The 15649-nt window shown below is 38.4% G+C and overlaps 1 protein-coding gene across 5 annotated transcripts in view; it reads right to left on the bottom strand.

The window, feature by feature from the left end:
- LOC115430049 (putative homeodomain transcription factor 2) overlaps window positions 1–15649 on the bottom strand; it is a 50315-nt gene that overhangs the window by 15227 nt on the left and 19439 nt on the right. For 4 of the 5 annotated variants that reach the window (XM_030149922.1, XM_030149921.1, XM_030149923.1 and 1 more), the window contains 4 exons: window positions 6981–7037; window positions 6653–6664; window positions 1719–1788; window positions 991–1149 (listed from right to left, as the gene is read on the bottom strand). In XM_030149922.1, coding sequence (XP_030005782.1) covers window positions 991–1149; window positions 1719–1788; window positions 6653–6664; window positions 6981–7037 — 298 coding nt within the window. The remainder of the gene's footprint in view (window positions 1–990; window positions 1150–1718; window positions 1789–6652; window positions 6665–6980; window positions 7038–15649) is intronic. The other variant, XM_030149924.1, reaches the window with a different exon arrangement.

Genomic DNA, 15649 nt, shown 5'->3' with positions numbered 1-15649 from the left:
CTACACAGCAAAACTGCTTGATAGTTAATTCACCAACCTACAGTCGGTCTGATCTGAAATGAAACACTAAAATCACATATGGGTCCGATCAAGTGAAAGTGAACATCAACATGAAAAAGTAAATTTGCACTCGTCATTTATCAAGTGGGCTCATTTTTTAGCTAAACATCTGTATTTTATGGAACTGTTATCCTTTTTAAAACACCACTTGTAGAAAAAAAGTTACAACCAATTTTATCAATTGTACGTTTTACACCATAGCCATGCCTAAGACATGAAAATATAGCTTGAATTTGATAAGAAATTCTATCTAAAAATTTTTAAATTTACTCAATCTGTCACATTTAAAAAGACTATCTGTGAACTGTTACAGAGAAATGGCTCTTTATTTTTAATTTACCTATATCAGAATGGACCACCACAAGTTGTAAAGAACACTGTGTTACTATTAAATACATTAATTAAAGTATTGTGATTGTATCTGACTTGTTTTAAAAAATAAGTCAACATTTTGGGTGATGCATACAATCGTAGAGTCATCCACGTATTACTATGGCAACCTGTCCACGTGTTTCCACATTCTCATGTCAATAAAACACAGACTTTTCAATATTTTACTCCAAAATTTATTTTCAGCACAGCTGACCATAATATCTAAAAGGTTTTGTCCTACTTGATATCAATTTATGTTGAGACCTGCATGCTTTGAATGTTTGTGTAAAGCTTAAAAAATTGATATCCGTTTCAAGTCCATACGTTACCGAGCAGTAATTTGACATTTTTCACCTACAAATTTTATCTCCCAAAATTTTGTTATACATAATGTTAAAGTGCTTATAAATACCTACTCAAATATGTAAAATACATGCATATAAGTTACTCTGCTTACATGACACAGACTGTTGAACACCAAATGTGTCCATGTGTTACTGCTTGATCGGACCCATGTAGATGAGACTCGTATTGATGTCTCACAGTTCAGAGACTCACCTTGCAGCAGATAAAGAGCTAGTAACAACAGGAAAATAGCTCTGGAGGTGACCTGGATCCACCATCGGTAAAAGAATGGGAAAAAGACTACTCTGACGATCCCCTTCCTGGTCAGCGATGTCCACGGACTCTCCGGTTTGGCCTTAGCAAATGCCGAACCTGTAAGGGGAAAGCAGAGTATGCACGCATGAGGACGGACACCGACGCACTTAATTTAATGAGAAGAGTGAATTAAGGCAAACTGCTGCGTCCAGAACAGAAAGGCTCATCATGTAATAGATCCTGCAGTCACATTACAGGTGTTGTTATCTTGTAATCCTCTTCCTCCTACTTTCCTCCGAGTCTTTCTTGTTTATCTTTGCAGATCACCATCTCCAGCTTTTTTAATTCTCACATCTCATTTCCTTCTTTTTTCATCTCAATTATCTCGCTCTCCTTGTGTAATGAAAAACCAATAAGGAGAAATTGGACTGGTTTGATAAATAATTGAAAATGTGATTAATATGAGACAGATGCCGAGAGATGGAGAGGGAGATGAGAATGCAGATAGTGAGGCGAAGACGGAAAGAACAAGCATTAACACTGACAGGAGGTTGGCACGGTGGGACTGGCATCTCAGGTTTATGTGTGTGTTTTGCGTGGACGCCAATAAGCAGACGCTGATGCGTTTAGCTTCAGCAGAAAGCCCGACTTTCTAATCCAATTAGCTTGATGGAAAGTTTTCTCACCTCTAACCAGATCCACATCTATGAGGTCTGGTTTTACATGGCCTGTCTTCTTTGGCTTGTTCCTCAAGCCCTGCAGGGGGGAGAGAGAGAGGGACACCCAGTCAGTGCAGATAAAAACATTCATTATTAATACATAAATATTCACATACATACTGTATGCCTAAAGGAAATCCACTGCAGGAGGCTTTTCGTGCACTTTATGCCTTCAAAAACACAAACATTCAAAGGGTTCCTACAGGTTTCTACAAGTTAAATTTAAGACTTTTTAAGACCTTTTTAAGACTGCTTAGAACAGAATTTAATGCCTATTTCGCAGCCATACTTGCAAAAATTCATGACTCTGAGAATTTAGAAAAAAGTATTTATCTACTCCAATGCCTTCATTCCCACCGTTCTGAATCATCTCTCACCAGGGGCTGCAAAGTTAGTGATAATTGGTTCCTAATTTTAATATAAATTGTTGGGTTGGAACAGGTGGAATTGAGTAGACTAATGTTACTTTCTTTGCAGTTTGGACATTTAACAGTCACATTTAAACATAATACAGCAAACAGGTTTATGGCAACATAACTTAAGACCTACCATATCAAATTTAATACCTTTTAAAGACTTTAAGGTTTTAAATGCAGATTTGTAAATTCAAGATTTAAGACTTTTTAAGACCCCGTGGGAACCCTGCATTCAGAGTTGGAGGAGGAGGCACACTGCACAAACAGACTCACACAGCTAATCTATTTGACTGCATGTGCGTCTACTCATCTACTCATAGCCCATCTGGAACACACATTTCTACATGGACATTTGGTGATAAACTCAGAGACTTTTACATTGAAAATTCCCTAAAGAACTTTGGGTCCTTGAAACAAACTGCATCATTTTAGAAATGTGATACAGTCAACGTTGGCTGTTGGAGCTTTGTATAGTTTATGACTCTGGGAATAACACTCCCCTGTGGCACTGACTTCCTGTACCAGTCACTTCCTCCTCTGATGCATACACACCTCATCACTGTGTTTGTATGAGAGACTTCTCTGTGATGACAAACTGTAGTGAAACTTTACAACTGAGAGTAAGTTATGAAACTGGTGTGTGACAGGCTTTCTGTATGTAACAAAAAGAACAGTAAATGACATATAGTTTCAAGGTGTGTGTGTAAGGATTAATGACCATGTCTATGTAACTAGAAACAAGAGTTTGATTCAATGCTGTGACTCTGGTAAACAGCCCACGCAGCTGTATGTACATATGAGGAGCAGGATATGCATGTTTTTTGTTTTACTCGTCCATCCCCTGTGTTTCTATGCAATAAGCATGAGAAAAGGTTTTTTTTTTTTACTAATATACTAACACTGAGGTTGTTAATATCTGGTTTCATCTGACAGGTATATGAAAATTGACTTGAACGTGCCATGGTTAGTTCCTTACTTTTACTCAACCTTTTTTTTAATCATTGCAATTGTTTTGAGTGTTCTACCTCTACTTCTCTGAAATGTGTGTTATGTTCTGACCATAAATAATCACTTAAATTCACAACTCACTCTTGAAGAAGAGGAAAAAATAAATAAGCTTTAAAAGAAAAAGTGCTTTTCATTTATCATGATAATTATTCACAACAACTGACATACATATTTTCATCATAATATGTCCAACTCACTGGGAATGGGAAGTCCTACAAGCTGTTTATGTGATCCATTCAAATATTTTTGTCCATAGTGTATCTTAGTAAAGTATAGGCTAACATTTTTAACACTTTACAATCACGAAGTTATGAAATCTGATTCCTTCTTTTTTAAGCAGATACTTTATAGTCTAATTTAAATCCTATTTTGCAAGTTTTAGATTATTTTATTTGAGCTCATTTGTTTGACTAAAGTTGATAAGTGCCAGATTTGACCCAATACCTAATGCTAATATTTACATACAGGTAATCACATTCTGTTTTATCAGTGAGTGGTCTGATACTGGTGCTTTATGGAGGCTCTTATCTCTAAAGGGCACAGCCAACGAGCCAATTTGGTATGTGAGAGAGAGAATCAGACAGGGCTTGTATATCTGTGCATGTGTGTGCAGGTCTGAGAGGAGGAGCAGATCAATAGTTTCCTCCTGGCAGCAGATTTAGTGCAGCAGTAAAGTCCTTCACAAACATGGCCTCGGCGCTCTTATCTCTGTGCTATTCATACCTGCTTATCTTTATAAACTATTTTCCCTTCGAGTAACAAGTGATGGTGTTCTGTCGGTGACTGACTGGTAAAATATGCATGAATAACAGTCTGTAATTTAAACTGTGCCTGTGAATCCGTGAGAAAAATAAAGAACCACAGTTAGTGTTGTATTTTGTTGTCTAACCTCAGCCACGTTGAGCAATTTATTTTCTCCACTTGTCAGAAGACATAAAAGACACAATTAGCTGCAACCTTAAAACCATCCACACTGAAATGTATTCTAACTATGAGATCTTAACCACATCAGTGCAGAAAAGACCATTTCCTCTTTGCACCAGCAGGTGGCGAGTGGTTTTGCACTGCCGTTAAACTGTGAATGGTTTGTGTGAAGAGCTAAACTTCTTGAAAAGGTTACCTCAAAAACAATAGTGACACTATATAAAGCCTAAAAATGCAGCAGCTGGAAGTAGATATGGATTGTAAGGATGTATGGATGAGAGGTGACAAGGTAAATAACCATTAGAGATGTTATAATATCAGTTTGTCATGTATGTATCTTGTTTGTCAAGAGAAAAGAGTTGATGTATGTATAACAAAGGCTCCCTGCTGAGCCAGACTGGGCTGATCACTGTCTCTCAAGGTGCTCATTTAGCACTCAGCTGTAATTATTTTAGCTCACAATGTTCTTTTAATAGTAGAAACATTTATTTTCTGTGACGTGGCAAAGTCATGTATTTACAAAGACACAAAGAAGCAAGGGAAAGTTTTTCAACAGCAGACTTCTAATTTGGTTTGCGGTCCTGCTGGTCACATACTGGGCTTTTTTAATTACGTCGTTGCAGAGTAACATTACAATGTCTGGAGTGTACCAATCAGAATACATATGCTCAAATAAACACTACATTGTCAGCTGCAGCTGCAAAACGCTGGGACGCCATTCACTTCTCAGATGGAGAGCCAAGGTCGCAGCACTGTGTGTGGACTTTGAGCTCATTAAAGAGAGTATCTCATGTCTCCGTTTATAGGACAGGAGGTTCAGGAAGAAGGAACAAGAAGAGGACGCCAGGTGGAAAGTTCTCATGCATATAAACATTATTCCGTTTAATAGATTATAACCTGCACAGAGAACCTCTTATAACCAAGTTAGGACCCTGAACTCAGTTTGGAAAATGTGGATGTAAGAGAATCTCTTATGAAGGATGAAGCTGTGCTCTTCAAAGGTCAAAAGTGAGAGATCAGAGCAGACAGGTGAAGAGGCTCTAATTACTAGTCGGGATTAAGAGGGAGTCCTCTATGTGTATGCACCAAGCGAACTAAAAACGCCAAACTGAACATCATGACTCGGCTGTTTGCTGTAAAGAGGGATGAGAGACAGAGACAACTCCAGCGAAGATTACATTCTTCAGACAACCTCTTGTCAAAAGTGGAGAATTTAGACTGTTTCCATTTTCTCACTTCCTCACTGTTTCTTGTTGCAATTTCTGCTACAAAAGGTTTCACATTCCAAACAAAAACAAAAGATCTAGTTTAATGCCATGGTAAAGTAAGTAGCATAGGATCATGGGAGCTTCTGTTTTTACTACGGTTGCCATGTCTGATCTGATGTGGTTTAGGAGGAAATCATGTTTACAGGCAAAGTAACATATTTAAGTGTTATTCACATTGCTATGCAGACCCACGTAATAAAATGGAACAGGCCATTACATTGAATGAAATTATGTATTTCTCTCAGTTTGAGCATGGAAAATTTTTGATATACAGAAAGTAACCAAATCAACAGTTTATAAACCTGAAGTCTAAGTCTGCATATATATATGGAAATGCTACACATTGCTACACTTAAAGTGAGTGGCAAAGAAGTGATGGGAAATTGAAGTTGTCTTAAAGTATATTCAAGTCATGGAACTTTGGAACTATTGACATAATTCAATGTTTACGAAATGGGTTCCATCCAGTTTTTTGCACTGTTGACGCCTAGTGTGTATCACAACAAAAAGGAACACATATAAAAATGTGTGTACTGTTCTTTAACTTGTCTTCACTCAGTAAAGGTAACCATGTGCACTGAATGAGTGTTTGGCCTTCTGTTGACAGAATAAATGTATTGGAAAGACAGCTGTTCAGTTATTCATTTAGTATCTCATTGTCACAACTTAATTTACACAGGAAAACCAAAATCCAGACAGAAAATGTTATTAAAAAGTAAGAATCAAGACAGAGAGATCTTGAGAGATCAGTGTTGTTGAATAGAAACTAGAATGAGTTATGTCTGTTCACAGAGTAGCATGACTGGTCACACACACACACACACACACACACACACACACACACACACACACACACACACACACACACACACACAAACACTATATGAAATGTCTGTTTTTTTGTGAACTTTGTATCTGAGCTGTGTTCAATAAGTCACTGTTGAAAAATGTCTCAACCCTAAACTGTCTGCTGAGGTTAAAAAAAACACATACTGCCTGGTGCCACGTTGATCACATGACCCATGCTAATTCAGCTATGCATTCACACCACAGATATCTGCATGACAAAATCATAGCTGCAATTTTAGAAGAATATTCCTTCCTGCAACCAATCCCAAAGCAGCGCTGTGACAGTGTGAACGCAAAGTGGGGTTAATAAACAAACCACCCGATAGGAACTGAACTGAACCATCAAACCAACCAATCACAGTCTAGTCTACGGTGTGGGTGAGCAGACGTGCACTGTGGGACAACAGGAGGTACATACTGCCCACCGGATACTCACCAGAGAAATAAACTGATGAGAGGAGGAGGAAAAGACGGATGGAGGACAAAGGATGAAGATGAAGAAAGGAGAGATGGGCAGGTGGCACCCAGCCAGGAAGGCAGAAAGGAAAGAGTTAAAACAAAAACACTGGAAAAGAACTGGAGGCACGGTGAAACAGCGAAGAGGAAGAGGAGGAGTGAAAGTCAAGATAGGATTAAAAAGAGATAGTGACAAAAGGAACCAACAGAGAAACTGATAAGAACAAGAAAGGAAATACAAACAGAAAAAGGATAAAACAGTGGACAACAGAGAGCTCAAAGCAAAAAGAGCAGTAAAGTAAACATACCTTTATTTCTCGCTGCTCCACTGATTTCTCCCATATCTGCTGATCATAGGCGCCAATCTGGAAAAACAAGCAGGCAGAAAACATCATCAGGTTCTCTTATTTGTAAAAGACAAACACAGCAAAACATAACAAAACATTCCTTGTGCCTTTCCAAAGAATGAGCAGCGGAATACTAACCTCAATGTGCCTATGGGAAAACAAACAAGAAATAAATAATTATACCATTTTAATAATGAAGGTTACATTCTCCTATGGTGTTAAAAACTAACACCACACAGTCTCGGACCAACCTTGATGAGAACCATGAGATACAATGTTAATTCACTGGTGGTTTTGGTAGCCATGAGAGTGTTCTCACATGTGATTTCCCTCTACTATGGATAGTTTTGAATGTCTCAACTACAGATAACCCCTTTAGGGCAGCAAATAACAAGTTTTCACCTTTAATACTGACACAATTGTCGAAGGAGAAAAACACTTCCACGTTCACTGAGCTTTCAAAATATGAGGTATTAAAACCATTGATGTCAGGTTCAAACCACTGAAGCTAAGTACAATAAATGTGTCTCATGCTGATGCAAAATCAGTGGAAAAAAAAATAAACGACCAAGATAAAATTGAAATTTGGAAGTTTGATATAACAACTTCTTTTCAAAATGTATGAATAATGATAAAAAGGATTTATGAAGCCGTTAGTTCCAGCGTAAGTCCATTTTAACCACACCCTTTTCCATGAACCCTGACGCAAAGTTAAGAACCTGTGGCCAGGTTTAACTCCACTGTTTGTAAAACCCCTCATACTAAATGTTCTCATAAAGCCAGTATCTATCAGGACACACAGACAGTGAACAATGGGAAGAATCACATGCAGCACCACCTGTCCTTGTCCAAACATCAGTGTGATCTAAAGGTCTGCATGCATGCATAAGGGTGTACAGTGGTTAATACAACACAAGCTCTGTAAGTGAAAATGCAGATAGAGACGTGAAACAGAGAAAAACAGGTAGTGATAAACCGAGCTGATGCTGTAAGAAAAGACTGTTTTATATCTCACACAGACATCTGACCTGGGAGCACAGGAGCACAAAAGAAACCCCATCCAAGGTCAAACTGCACAAATTTCACCCTGTTTCTCATTTCTGCCGCATTTGAATCCAAAATGAAACTCAGCAGATAATTCTCAACTCTGGATGGGTAGAAGAAGAAAAAAAGGGCAGTGAAAGAGTAAAACTGACATAGTTTCATATAGATGGGAGGATCAGCTGATGATCCAACACAAGTACATCAGCACTGATGTGTGTGTGTGTGTGTGTGTGTGTGTGTGTGTGTGTGTGTGTGTGTGTGTGTGTGTGTGTGCGTGTGCGTGTCTCTGAGGCATCGAGTCTGGGTCACCCAGAGAGCTCGCTGGTGGAAACTCTGCATCTTTAATGAGACTTCATTAAAGATGAATAGACAGAGAGAGAGGAAGGAGGAGAAGAGGTCAAAGACAAGGAAGGACTGACATAAAGAGAGACAGAAAAAGGTGAGGACACGATGGACTGAGTGTAGGTTAATGATTTCCATTACCAGCCTTTTTCACTTTCACCGCCTTATGAACTGAACTGTGTCGATGTTCCTCTTTTTTGTCTGCAATTCATCTACGCAACAATGTGACTGTATGCAAGACAGATTAATGGTTCTTTAATTTAGACTTTGCCACCCACAAAATGCTCAGTATTCAGCTTTGTGTGGTCAGCCCTGTTGACCTGTGATATTCCATCACTACTAGATGCAGGTGTGGAATGTGGGTCAAACAGTGAAACCTTGTGCTCATCCTTCTACTTCTTGCATTTTTATTCTGAAGTGTGTTGCAATGAAACACATCAAACTGGTTTTCCTATCAAATCAAACACAATCTTACCTAAAATGGACATGATAAATGACAATACAGTCTACAGGAGTACAAGAGAAAAGAGAATTACACTGATTTTACACCAAAAAATATTTCACTCATATGGGTGCTTCTATGAAACTGGTCCCTAAAAACAGGACAGAGGGGCTAAAACTCAAACCAGATGTAGACTAATGTTATGACGCAAGTTTGGAAACACTTTGGGTCTATTTTAAAACCAAATATTTACTGAGATAAAAGAGAAACTGTTTTTCAGATAAAACACATTTTTTATACAAAAATCTGCATGTAAAAAAAGACATGAAAATTACTCGCTACTATTGTTTTTTAATATCTTTTTATTCTCTCACAGGTACATTTTGGGAATTGAAGTGAATATGCAAGGCAGAGTGTTTCACAAAAATGACCACTGTAGCATAATCACTCACGATTTATACATGTCTAAATGGGCAGATTTTGCATGTAACACAAGTGGACACGATGGGTTACACATGAAACCTGGAATGAGACTGAGATTCATGAAAAACCTGCATGTCTGGGTTAGAAAAACCACTAGGATCATCAAATTTAACAGTGTCTTTATCTACAATGGTTTATAAGACCATTTGCAGCCATGTTTTCCAGATCAAATGCACTGACACTAGGGTAGCTTTTCATGTCCCAATTTTGGTCCTATTTTTGGTCCCAATATTTGATTAAAAATTAATTAATTTTGGGATGGCTCAGAGCAAGAGCATAATTTTTTTTTGCATTTATCTGAGGTCATCATTAGGTACATCCTGGGGGGAAATATGTCTAAATTTCTCTTTTATTATTGAGTCTAAGAAGCTGGCAAAGTGCCAAATACCAAAATGGACCCAGTTGCATAGAAGCACCCACATTTTTAATAACACTCAATATTTCTACATAGGCTCCATAGAAAGCTAAAAAGAATAAGTTATTTTAATGACTCTTTATTTTCATCAAATGTTTTGTTGCCTCTATTCCCATAAAAACACTGAACTGCCTGACCTTACTGTGTTACGACTTTCTCATCAGACACAAATGTGGACACTGAGGCTGTACTGGTTAACTCTGAGCTACAGATAAATCTGGCATCTGACTGACTGATTTACAATGTGACATTGGGACTGACAGTTAATTTTCCACATCACTCAACCTATTAAAAATACACACACATACACAGAAGGAAAGATGTGGAGGACAGCCAGAGGGCAAACATGACCAGACTACAGAGCACATAGATAACAACGGAGGGGGCATAGATAAGGAGGAGCAGGGAATTACAAACACACACACGTATTCATCCCTCATTACATCATGGAGTAGTGAGGTAACTGAGATCTGACAGAGTAGCATTAACAGCGCTGTAAATCCTCTTATCCACATGGATCCTTCCCATTTATTCGTCAGTCAATTTTGACATGTTTGCTGTTCAAAATCCAAACATTCACAGTAAAAGAAAATAATTTATTTATATCTGGTATTTACGTTAAGACAGACACCATCTTGGCTGAGGTGAAATCACAATGGTTGCTCCAAGAAACAAAAAAAAACACAGCCATCATTGATTTGACAGGCAAATCAAGAGCTCAGAGTGAAGCAGAAGGGAAGATGATGAGGCCAAGTATGCTGCTGCAGCAGAGCCAGGGTCACCATGGTGACGGATGGAGGGATGATCCGCGGAGAGAGAGGGATTACGTCGGCGAAGCAACAGAGTTATATAACAACAGCCTCTGCAGTGGCAGGGGGTTACACACCGACACACACAGGAGATGCTGTTATCTGTTGTTACAGATTAGTTGGGTTTAAATGGCTTCAAGCTGCCCATTACCAGCCATTACCAACGTTTCATGCTCAACACATGTCCCTGTGCCCAGTCATGACTGACCGCTATCATATATTTCATGTTGGTACACTTACTATGAAAAATCATTACAGTTATTCTGTAAGCAAATAAATTTGTTTATTCATTTTTCAAAAATAAGAACAACTGATCTAATCAAGAGCTGTAACAATAAAAAAATATCTGACTGTAGCATCATAAATGAGAATATATATCAGGTTTATTTCCTTCACAGAGACTAGTGTTATGGCCAAGACCACCTAAAATGAGACCAAGTCACAACCGAGACCAAAGTGTGTCAAGATCAAGACCAACACACGAGACAAAGGCTACATTCAGACTGGAGGCAAATCTGATTTTTTTTGCCCATTTGTGCCCTGTATCAGAGCTGTTAAAGACTGTTTGAGCAGCACAAATCCAACCCAGGCCACTTTCATATGTGGTCCTATATCCAATACGCATCAGATATTTTGCAATGCAACTTCAGTCTCAACGGTCATTTATCCGACCTTTACATCATTGAAATGCGACAAACATCACAATTCTGCATCCCAGGAATGTTACTTCCGTAAACACAGTGCGTGCCTGCATGGTCACGTATTACATTAGGACCTCTTTTGCACATGCAGGTCACTTCAGGGTCGCATTCAGTTCATACTCAAAACTGATAGAAGTTGCATTTAATGTGTAATATGAACAAGCACAGAAAAAAATCGGATTTCGCCAAAAAATCTGAATTGTGCATTAAGACCTGCTGTCTGAATGAAGCCAAAATCAAGACTGAAACCAGACTAGATAAACAACAAAGGCCAACCTAGTTTGTGAAACATTACATATTAATATGGTGTGAGAAGTGAAATGACTCTTGCTGCCAGTGAGTAGCAGAAAGAGGCAGTCTGTGGAAAACTGAATCAAGAATTGGAAAAACGTCTTACAGCTAAGGGATATAAAAAAGTTTTTGCTCCCCCCAAATCTCTGTAATAATGTTAAATAAATCAGAAAATGTGCTAGACAATATTAAAATTACCAGATTAATAAATGTTGGGAACTCCTCCTGCTTCTAAAAGCTGAAAGCTGTGGTGGAAAATCCCTCTGGTGTTTGTGGGAATCAACTGTTTACACATGTGTGTTTAGGTGCGGTCAGCTTTGACACTCACACCACCAGTGTTCCTGAATAGACACACAGCGGCTCATGTTTGCACATTTAGTGTGGTTTGTGCAACAGATGGAAAATTTCTGAGAGTCAAAGACTGTATGAATAAACAAACACATTTCAGTCCAAAAGTGTTTTAAGCACAGATGATTATATACAAAAAAAAACAAGCTATGTTGTAACTCAAGGTCTGGAGTTTTATTTACTACAAGTGTTCACGCTTACAAACACTCATCCTTTATAGATAACACTCCACTTGGTGCCTTGTGTAACACATCAGTAAAATAGGGAAAAATAAGTCAGTACATGAGCACCTGTTTGTTACCAAACCAACCACAGATGAGCTCTGAATGAAACGCAAACAAGTCATGGGCTGAATGAATGAGTAAAAGAACAATTCAATGGAATGTGGGCATGTGCATAGATTAACTCTCTGTGTGTTTTCATGTGTGACCATGACAACACAGCAAGAGGTGTTGCTGTGAGGGGTGAATGGCCTATTTTCAACTCAGACAGGCGTGTCTGCATGCAAGGTTTTTTTTACCATTAAAAAGTATAAGTGTAGAACCCATGTTGGACTTCCCAAAAGCCAAATTAATGCAACATCATTTTGGACAAATTAACAAATACTAAGCAACTGACTTTTACCTGAAGCAATGGCTGTAGCTGACTCTGAAGAAGATCCGTCTCTAAGGCATATGGATATTGTTCAATTAGGATCTGCTTTAGAAGCTCAAAAATATTCTGCAGTTAGTGTAGTATTAAATAGCCCAACATTATATGCAATTATATTTTCAAAAATGATTTACAATTAAAATGGTAAGAAAATATGGAAAATCTGGGAAAAAATTAAAATACAGAATCATTTCTAACCCCTCAGCTGCAACACCATCTAGACAACATTCAAGCCCTCTGAAAAGCTGTGTGTAAGAGGAGTAAATTTCCTTTTCAGCTGCCAAAAACACATGCAGAACAGACTGAGAGCCGAAGCTTGAGACGTCAACGAAGACATGCCCGGTGTCCGACAATGTGCGAGTGCTGGATCAGAAACAGTCTGGTAAGTCTGAGAAGAGCCTTGTGTTTGAAACGTTAAACAGCCAACACAATCCTTTAAGAGGAGCTTTTCAGTGTGCAAATGTAACTATTTTCTACTCTATTGAAAGCAAAAGATCTGCACTGAACATCTTTTAATCAGATTTAGGAAAAACAGACTAAATCAAACGAGTGGGTAGATTGTTCTTTGTGCACATTCCCTATAATGAAGTAACTTTTGCCAATGCAAGTATGTGTACCTAGATTTATAAATACTTGAAGTATACATAGGTACAGTAACTGATTAGTGTCTGTTTTGCTCCAAAAATCATTGCATCATTAATTTATGCATCCATCTATGCATTTCAACCTCAAACCAACAATATGAACTTGTGCCATATAATGTCTTAAAATAAGCTTTAAACCCACCAGACAAACAAGCTCTAAGCTGATTTATTGCAGTGCATCTTTAAGCCTAATACATCACCTACATGTCTGGCATGTAGGTGATGTATTAGGTAAGTTTAATGACAAGATGCTTAAAAATAAAGCTGAATAATCTCTACAAGTAGCTGAAGACTGGCTTCTCAGTGGGCAAGCGGTTTGTGTTAAACGATAAATGTCTATCTGGTGTTGGTGCAGAGATGACCGACAGTAAATGGCTGCAGGTGTCTTTACTGTAAAATGGGCTTAGCAAAGGACGCTTGACCTGAATCAGCACGGAGTCTATTTTCATTCTAGACAGAGAAATACACTGTGAGTCATAGTCGAGAAGTGAGGGTGAAGTTTCTCAGAAGTGAAATGGAAATCTGGAGAAGACTGACATCTTGTCATACACTTATAATTGTATTGGACATATTCATGCTGGGCCTTATGTCAAATTAATTCAATTAATATAGGTTTTGCTTTCTGATTATCCAACAAAACTGCAAAATTGAGATTGCTCAACAAAAATACAACTGGTTTGCTTCTTGTAATATAAGAACTGTGAATGTATTCCTCCAGTAAAAAACGATACATATTTTAGTGAGAAAAGACTGTTGCCTGAAAGTAGACTACAAAATTCTTGGTTAAAGTTAACCCTTGATTCTAATACTGCAAAAGAAACATTTTTATGGTAGAATTGAGAATTAAATCAGCTGAGACAGTCCATAAAAATAGACAAACACCGACTCATATTGGCTTCAATATTGACAATTAATTTTACTTTTTGTAATGATGTGAGCAGTTCATAACTTAAGGTCATTTTTTTTCCAGCTGTATTTATTTAAAAACATTACCAATATTTACATTCCTGGAATCCTTACTGATTTAATCCCATGTCAAGTTATCCAGATATCATAAAATATCAAAAGAAAGCAACAGTGTCAGTAAATTCTCTGATCTTAAGTGTAAAAACTGGTAAAAATCTGTAACACAAATCAATTCCATTCCAAAGACAGCCTAGTCAGCGACCTTGTGAGATTCATAAGAGGCAAAACAAACAAACACAGCACCTTTTATCCACAGCAGCACCATGTGAGGCTCACACTGCACACACTGAACCACACACTACTGAGGTCAGAGTTTGTTTCTGGCAGGACTTCAGGTCTTTGCTTAAAGCCACTGAGTATCACTTGCTCCCTCTGGTATTTACAGCTAAACCACAGCCAAAAGGGACAGAATATAATAGGTGGAAAAAGCATGTTTGCCCTTTGAGGCTCATGCATCTGCTGTGTGCGTGGCCAGATCTATTTCAAGCCAGAAATGATGGACATAAACAAATCACTGTCTCATGTTCATACAAAGAGGCAAGACAAGAATACACTGTTTATGACGTAGTGCAGAAAAGACATCAGTGCAATGTGGTTGTCGTGTCATTTAAATTAAGGTGTAAAAAAAGAAAAAAAACAAAAGAACTCTTGTCTGCACGAGACGTAAGGTAAAGAAGCCCTGAGGACAGTCTGACAGGTGTGATCTGCTCCTTAAAAGGGTTTTAGTCTTTCATGATTAAGCAGTTGTCGTCACTGGTGTGTCTCTGCCCAGACAAGCTAAGCTTAGCATAGTATTACATTTAGGAAAGTGATTTTTTTTTTTTTCACAATACTATCTTAGACTAGAGAATAGATGTTTAAATCCTAAGGCCTCTTCAATAAGTAGATTAAACTTTAATTCCTGAAATAAACCTAGAAAACAAAGCTGGGAAAGTCTTTTTTTCCATTAATCACAGCTGTTTGTGTCATAGAGGTAGGAGCGTTTAGACTTCAGACCATAAATTACCGGGGAGTTTTGTGCGATGTGAGTCAGCTCATTTGATACAACAGTGAAAGCTTATGATGAGCATCTATTTCTGGCTCGTTCGCATAGACGAGACAGACAGACAGACAGCTTGCAATTACTCAAGAGACCAAAGCTAGACAAAAGCAGACAGACATATCAAGTCGAAGGTTGTAGAGGACACAGTGGCACACAGACAGGAGATGGGGTCGTAACTGCACACAGACAGGTTGTGAGGACAGACAGGTGAGCAGGCAGACAGGTAAGTAAGATGAGAGCTACAGGGGGAGCCGCACTGGAGTCCAGCAGAGGATCTGATATCTGAAACCATGGAACAAGACGACACACAACACCAGCCCCGTTTCACACAGAACCGAACGGCCGACTCTGCTGCCGTTGCTGACAGAACGGCTGAGGTCACCGCCAAATGATGGTGAAACAAAAAGAGTCTGCACACATGTCGCAGTGAAAAAATGTGTGTTTCAAGTACA

This window comes from Sphaeramia orbicularis, chromosome 12 (assembly GCF_902148855.1).
Source record: "Sphaeramia orbicularis chromosome 12, fSphaOr1.1, whole genome shotgun sequence".
NCBI classification, from domain to species: Eukaryota; Metazoa; Chordata; class Actinopteri; order Kurtiformes; family Apogonidae; genus Sphaeramia; species Sphaeramia orbicularis.
The sequence above is the reverse complement of the archived record's forward strand: the minus strand, read 5'-3'. Positions and strand labels throughout refer to the sequence as shown.